The sequence below is a fragment of the Piliocolobus tephrosceles genome, chromosome 1 (assembly GCF_002776525.5).
Source record: "Piliocolobus tephrosceles isolate RC106 chromosome 1, ASM277652v3, whole genome shotgun sequence".
In the NCBI taxonomy this organism is placed as follows: Eukaryota; Metazoa; Chordata; class Mammalia; order Primates; family Cercopithecidae; genus Piliocolobus; species Piliocolobus tephrosceles.
The window spans coordinates 92,889,696-92,897,410 of record NC_045434.1 but is presented as its reverse complement, the minus strand read 5'-3'; the positions used below and the strand labels follow the sequence as shown (position 1 = coordinate 92,897,410).

The window sequence follows — 7,715 nt, the reverse complement described above, 5'->3', positions numbered from 1 at the left end:
AGAGGTTGCAGTGAGCAGAGATCATGCCACTGTACTCCAGCCTGGGTGACAGAGAGAGACTTCATCTCAAAAAAATAAATAAATAAAAAATAAAAATAAAAATTAGTCAGGCCCTGGGGGCGGTGGCTCACATCTGTAATCCCAGCACTTTGGGAGGCAAAGGCGGGAGGATCACCTGATTATGTTGGGAGTTCGAGACCAGCCTGACCACCATGGAGAAACCCCATCTCTACTAAAAATACAAAATTAGCCGGGCGTACTGGTGCATGCCTGTGATCCCAGCTACTGGGGAGACTGAGGCAGGAGAATCACTTGAACCTGGGAGGTCGAAGTTGCCATGAGCTGAGATTACACCATTGCACTCCAGCCTGGGCAACAAGAGTGAAACTCTGTCTCAAAAAAAAAAAAAAAAAAAATTAGCCGGGTGTGGTGGCGCACACCTGTAATCCCAATCCCAGATACTCAGGAGGTCAAGGCAGGAGAATTGCCTGAACCTGGGAGTGGAGGTTGCAGTGAGCCGAAACCACTCTACTGCCCTCTAGCCTGGGCAAGAGTGAGACTCTGTCTTAAACAAATAAAAATTGGCCAGTGTTGTGGCTCACGCCTGTAATCCCAGCACTTTGGGAGGCTGAGGTGGGTGGATCACGAGGTCAAGAGTTCGAGACCAGCATGGAAAAAATGGTGAAACCCCGCCTCTACTAAAAATACAAAAATTAGCTAAGCATGGTGGCATGCGCCTGTAATCCCAGCTGCTCAGGAGGCTGATGCAGGAGAATCGCTTGAACCTGGGAGGCAGAGATTGCAGTGAGCCAAAATTGTGCCATTGCACTCCAGCCTGGGTGACAGAGCGACACTCCTTCTCAAAATAAATAAATATAAAAATAAATAAAATTACTCTTCCATATACATATATATCCCTATTATATATCGTTTACCTCACCATTGCTAAATATTTTTAAGGTTAAAAAAAAAAAAAGTTAAAGTACCTCGTGCTAATCTCACAGTATTGTTGAAAACATTTACGTAGAGACAATAGATGTGACAGTGTGGTACAGGCACTAGTTGGTGTTATGACTCACTCACTCTTTGTCCCCAGATTTCTGAAAAGGCTGCTGCTTCTCCCATCTCCGGTTATCTGCCCATTCTAGTCTAGGACCTCATGCCCTCCCCAGCCTTCTCCACCCCATTCCTCTTCTCCAACACAGTTGGACCCACAGATCCTGTTCCTCTGCTGGGGTTTGCTCATCCATGTCCCAGGGTGGGGTGGTCTATCCTGCCTTTCTCTGAATTGAGCTTTCCAGGGATGCCCTTTCCCCTCCACAGAACCTCAGACAGGGCTGCACACACAGAGAAGCTCCACAGGAGATCATGAAGCAGCAAGGCTTGAGTTCTGCATGTCTTTCCTCCTCTGGCCTCCCTGTGTCCACTGGGACTCTAGCTGAGCACAGGCAGAAGCATGGGCAGGGGTGAGTGACACTGCTGTGACAGACACCGTGGAAAGAAGAGGTCAAGAGGGAACTGTGTGGAGCCCTCATTCAGAGAATGTCACAGGATAATCTCAGGGACTCAGTTACCTATGGTGATTTTAATTCTAGGACACACCTAATCCCAGAGTCAACTCAGGAGCTAGCTGGCCCCTTCTGACTTGGACTGCAAAATCAATTTTCAGCCCTGAAAGAAGCTTCCTCAAGTCCTGGTCTCTGGGAAGTCCCTTAGACTGTATGTTTTCAATAAACAAAAACCCTTGACCACTCTTCTTTTCTCTCCTGGGCTGCTGAGGAGAAATCCTGTATTGTGAGACAATAAGAGGGGGAGGGAAAGAGGGTTCGCCTAGCCATGAAAGCATCTTCACAGCCTGACTCAGAGGTTGGTCACAAGCCTGGCAGGTGATGTAGTAGAGAGAATGGAGAAGCACAATCAGAGGGATACCAGGCTTCTGGGGATCCGTCTGCGAGTGAACTGAGGGAAGGGAGCGAGATCCACAGGAGACTAGAAAAGGCACACTGGCTGGGTGGGAACGAGGCAGCAAAGACAGGAGTGAAAGGAACAATGGGAGGAAGAGGGACATAGAGGGAGTGTGTATATATGTGGATTCAAGATAATGTCTGGGTCTACAACTGTATTTCCAGGCTCCAGATTCACACCTCTTCCTCTCTGTTTCTTTCGTTCCCCAGGTTAGGTGCTTTGCACACATCCCTGCCTCATCCAAGAGCCGTCCTTCATTTCCCCCCAAGGACAGGGCTGCTGTCCTCCCCTAGCGACCTTGATGTAGAGGTACAGCCTGACGGAGACTGTGAAATGGCCCCACCCCCACCCTCTGTCCCTTCTCTGGGAGTCACCTGGGTGGTGGTCCTGTCCCTGCTTTGCCGCCTCAACCACTCTGAGTCTTGGCCCCGCCCCGCCGCCCCCGCCTTCAGCACTAGGGACAGCGACCAGAGCTGAGGTCTGGACCCTCGCTCCCTTCAGCGTCCCTATTTTTTCCTAATAGTCATGCTGAACTAGGCAGGTGCTAAGGAGGAGGTGTGGGGATGGGAGATAGCAGAGCTCGGCTTCTCCCTCAGACTGGCCCCGATACTTAGAATATAATTTCCCAGATCTCCAGCAAGCAGGACTGGAGGAGGCAGGGGTCCCAAACTCCGGTAGTTCCTGTTGCCCGGTTGGGGTCCCGGGTTCCTGAAAGAGGAAATCCAGGTCTCTGGAGATCCCCTGATGTCTGCTTGCCCCTTCTGGTGCCCCCAGCTTGCCAAGGCACGGAGGACCCCCGGCAGGGGATACCCGCCCAGGAATTCCCAGGCTAGATTGGAGGAAGTGACTATCCCGCCCCACCAAGGGATCCCTGGGCTGGAAATGAAGTGACCGTGGAGGGTGGTGCGGGCCGGGTCCCGGTGTCGCTGCCCGCGAGGGTGGGATTGATGTACCCTGCCCTCCCGGCCGAGACCCCAATACCGGAAGTCGCTGTAAGGGTGGATGATCCAGGCCCCCGCTGACTTCACTCTCTCCTGCTCGATTTCCACTGCCTTGTGGCTGCCGAACACCCGAAGGGAGAACTTGTTGACCGTAGGTTGGAGCAGCGTCCCAAGGTACCTCCTCTTAGGCTCAGACTCAGATCCGGGGATCGGACCTGAGGCCGCGGTCGCAGGCCGGGGAGCAACGGGAGGCACCGCCTCCAGCCCAGGGGTCGCCCCTTCGCTGGCCCCTGCAGCCGGCCGCTGCTCCGCCTCCATGGCACCCACCCCGCTTACACGCTCGGCCTCCTAGAGCCCTATGTGGCCATCAGGTACCCCCAACCCCTCCAGAGTGGGAGTCGGCGCAGCCCCGCGGGTTCCAGCCGAGGCGTCGTAGGCTCGGAACCGCCGGCGCGCGGGGCGGAGGGGGTGTGCGCTAGACTGGCGGGCGGGAGGCTGGCTGCGCGGCGCCCCCTGGCGAGGGCAGCGCGAAGACCGGGCGGGGCTGGGAAGCCGGGATCCTGGAGGAACTCCGAGACGGGCGTGGCTTACAAGGTAGGCGGGGAGCACAGCCTGAGCCAGGGAGAGGCGTGGCCTAGTGTTAGCCTTTCATCCACTGAGAGCCAGGGAGGAGGAGCCTCCTGAAGTGGCGGGAAAATCGGACGCGGGTATGTAGCTCGAGGGATTTGGGACCAATGGAAGAAGTGGAAATGGCTTTTGGGATTCTTCCCCACTCTCGCCCAGGGACTTCTGTCTTGCTTCCGTCTTCTCTCAACACTCTCCTAGGCATATTCTTGTCTTTTTGGTCTCCTCCGAACTGCTTCCCCAAGTATTTAATTCCCTAATTCATTCTGTCAGCCTTCACCAAGTGCAACTCTGCCTGTCATTGAGTGGATACAAAAGTCCTACTCTTAGCATCTCCATGTAGTAATGGAAAACAACACAAAACAAAACAAAAACAAAGGCCTAGCCATAAAGCCACTGCTCATCTGTGCCCAAGGACAGACAGGTAAATTGCAGCGCTATGCGAAGTGCTATAAACTCCTAAATATCTCAGATTCTTCCCTTCATCTCCAATTCTTCCCTTCATCTCCAATTCTTATTGCCACTGCCTCATTTCAAGCCCTTAGCATTTTTTCACCTAAATTACTTCGGAAACCTCTAAAAGAGTCTTCGACTTCTTCCAAGCCAATTCTTCTTCCATTCCCTGCCAGTTACTTTCCTAAAATCCAACTATGGCTATGTCACTTGCTTGAAGTCCATCAGGCTTTCCCATCTTCTACCGGGGTACATTTAAGCTCCTTAGCATGGTGTACCAGGCCCCAAAAATTTGGACCTAGTTTCAACAGTCTGTCCTCTGACCGTCCCCCTCGTGAAAGCCAGAGCCCCAATCATGCTGAAAGACTTTGTGCTGCCTTGTCTCTATGCTTTTGCAAATATTTTCTCTGCCTAGTATTCTCCTCCAATTCACTTTCAAACACTTGGTTCAGATCTCACCTTCTCTAGGAAACCTAGAAACACATTTCCATCTCTCCTTTCCCCAGATAGGGTCTATTCTAGAGCTTTTCTTTTTTTTTTCTTTTCTTTTATTTTTTTTGAGATGGAGCCTCCCTCTGTCGCCCAGGCTGGAGTGCAGTGGCCGGATCTCAGCTCACTGCAAGCTCCGCCTTCCAGGTTTAGGCCATTCTCCTGCCTCACCCTCCCGAGTAGCTGGGACTACAGGCGCCCGCCACATCGCCCGGCTAGTTTTTTGTATTTTTTAGTGGAGACGGGTTTTCACCGTGTTAGCCAGGATGGTCTCAATCTCCTGACCTCGTGATCCGCCCGTCTCAGCCTCCCAAAGTGCTGGGATTACAGGCTTGAGCCACAGCGCCTGGCCTATTCTAGAGCTTTTTTCAGCAGCTAGGGCACCACTGTTTTGAGCAGCTCATGTCACAGGGCTACCATTGTTATTATTATTTTAAGAGATGAGGTCACACTATGTTGCCCGAGCTGGTTTTGAACTCCTGAGCTCAAGTGATCTTCCTGCCTTGGCTTCCCAAAGTGCTAAGATTACAGGCGTGAGCGTGGTCTCATTATTTATTTACAGGTTTGTCTCTCCTGTTAGATTGTGAAACTCTGAGAAACAGGAACCTTGCACCTGGCACAATGCTGGGCACATAGTGGACATTCAGTAAATGCTTGTTGAATAAATTAATAATCTAAGAAAATGTTCCAGGAGGAGGAAGTGAAATCTTTACTTCTCTCTCCCCAACTCCTTCATTGATTGCCCTTCATCTTCTATTCCAGAGAACTTCTCTAAACTATGTCTGGTTATCTAATCTAACCTCCATCTGACTATCCTTCATCCAACTCCTCTCTAGTATTTCCTGACTTTATTTATTTACTCATTCTAGAGTCAGGGTCTTGCTCTGTTGCTCAAGCTGGAGTGCAGCAGTGCGATCATGACCCACTGCAGCCTCAAAGCAATCTTCCCACCTCAGTTTCCTGAGTAACTGGGACTAAAGGTGTGAACCACTTTGCTCAGCTCCCTGACTTTAATATAGTTATTCTCAGATTATATTATTTCTCTTCCAATTTACCTTTCTGACCACTTCTCAATTCCTTCTGTAACTACTTCTCCTTCTCATTTTCTTTTTTTTTTTTTTATTTGTTTATTTATTTTTTGAGACAGAGTCTCACTCTGTCGCCTGGAGTGCAGTGGCACGATCACGGGTCGCTACAGCCTCGACCTCTCCAGGCTCAGGTGATCCTCCCGCCTCAGCCTCCCGAGTAGCTGGGACTACAGGCGGGAGACACCATGACTTGCTAATTTTTATTATATTTATTTGTTTATTTATTTATTTATGTATTTTTTTTTTTTTTTTTTTTTTTTTTGAGGCGGAGTCTCGCTCTGTCGCCCGGACTGGAGTGCAGTGACCGGATCTCAGCTCACTGCAAGCTCCGCCTCCTGGGTTTACGCCATTCTCCTGCCTCAGCCTCCCGAGTAGCTGGGACTACAGGCGCCCGCCACCTCGCCCGGCTAGTTTTTGTATTTTTAGTAGAGACGGGGTTTCACCGTGTTAGCCAGGATGGTCTCGATCTCCTGACCTCGTGATCCGCCCGTCTCGGCCTCCCAAAGTGCTGGGATTACAGGCTTGAGCCACCGCGCCCGGCCTATTTATGTATTTTTTATTTATTATTTATTTATTTATTATTATTATATTTATTATTTTACTGTATTTATTTGTTTATTTATTTATTTATTTATTTTTTAGACACAGTCTCACTCTATTGCCCAGGCTGGAGTGCAGTGGCACCATCTCGGCTCACTGCAACCTCCGCCTCCCAGATTCAAGCGATTCTCGTGCCTCAGCCTCCAGAATAGCTGGAATTACAGGCACCCGCCATCACGCCTGGCTAATTTTTGTATTTTTAGTAGAGACGGGGTTTCACCATGTTGGCCAGGCTGGTCTTGAACTCCTGTGCTCAAGTGATCCACCTGCCTGGGCCTCCAAAAGTGTTGGGATTACAAGCATGAGCCACCACACTTGGCCAAATTTTTGTATTTTTTGTAGAGTCTGGGTTTCGCCCTGTTGTCCAGGCTGGTCTCGAACTCCTGTGCTCAATTGATCCACCCGCCTTGGCCTCCCAAAGTGTTGGTATTAGTATTACAGGTGTGAGCCACCTCACCCAGCCTTCCTGTTCTTTTTTAAGATTTAGTAAACTGGCCAGGCGTGGTGGCTGATGCTTGTAATCCCAGCACTTTGGGAGGCCGACGAGGGAGGACTGCTTGAGCTCAAGGGTTCAAGACCAGCCTGGGTAACAAAAGTGAGGCACTATCTCTACAAGAAAAAAAAAGCTGGGCATGGTGATGCCCGCCTGTGGTAAACATATGTGTGTGTATATATATATGTTTTGTTTTGTTTTATTTTATTTGAGACAGAGTCTCGCTCTGTCACCCAGGATGGAGTGCAATGGCACGATCTTGGCTCACTGCAACCTCCACCTCCCGGGTTCAAGCGATTCTCCTGCCTCAGCCTCCTGAGTAGCCAGGATTACAAGCGCATGCCACCACGCCCGGCTAATTTTTGTATTTTTAGTAGAGACGGGGTTTCACCATGTTGATCAGGCTAGTCTCGAACTCCTGACCTCGTGATCCGCCGGCCTTGGCTTCCCAAAGTGTTGGAATTACAGGCTTGAGCCCCCGCGCCCAGCCCTAATAAACTTATATTTCTCACATATTATGTAAGCCACTTTAGGATACAGTTCTCAAGTGAGTCCCCCTTTTCGGCAACCGATTCTCTAACCCTCCATTGTTTAAACCTTTCCCCCATGGCTGTGACCCCACCCCGAGTCGTGCATAACTTTTGTTGATGACAAAACGTGGCAGACTTTTGTCCTGGGGATAGGTAGGTGAAGTGTTTTAAGAAATGGTTGTTTTCAGGCTATGCAGAAGAATGAGACTTCACCATCAAGCCTCACTAGAGTCGGGCTTGCAGAATAGCGACACTGTATTGACAATGACAATCCTTTCTTTTAAACTCCAAACCTAATTAAGCCACACGTCTCCAAGCAAAGGGTAAAAGATTGAAGAGGGAGTGGGAAAGGACAGGAGGCGGGGCATAGCGGGCCCCGAAGGCTTCCAGCTTGTCCCAGTGGACCCTCCTCGCCCCTATGAACTTCCGCCCCTAGTACCTCCGAGGTTCTGACAGGCTGATGCCTGCCAGCTACGTGAGCACGTGGTGGCGCGCGCGGTCCTGGGGGCGGTGCCCAGGGGGTAGCTGGGAA

At 50.6% G+C, this 7,715-nt stretch overlaps 1 protein-coding gene across 1 annotated transcript in view; it reads right to left on the bottom strand.

The window, feature by feature from the left end:
• The window catches only part of HCN3 (hyperpolarization activated cyclic nucleotide gated potassium channel 3), a 16,601-nt gene extending 13,251 nt beyond the window's left edge, over window positions 1-3,350 (bottom strand). Inside the window, exon 1 of the mRNA XM_023213948.3 lies at window positions 2,947-3,350. Within this exon, the coding sequence (XP_023069716.1) occupies window positions 2,947-3,224 (278 nt within the window). The 5' untranslated portion in view covers window positions 3,225-3,350. The remainder of the gene's footprint in view (window positions 1-2,946) is intronic.
• Window positions 3,351-7,715: the final 4,365 nt, after the last annotated feature.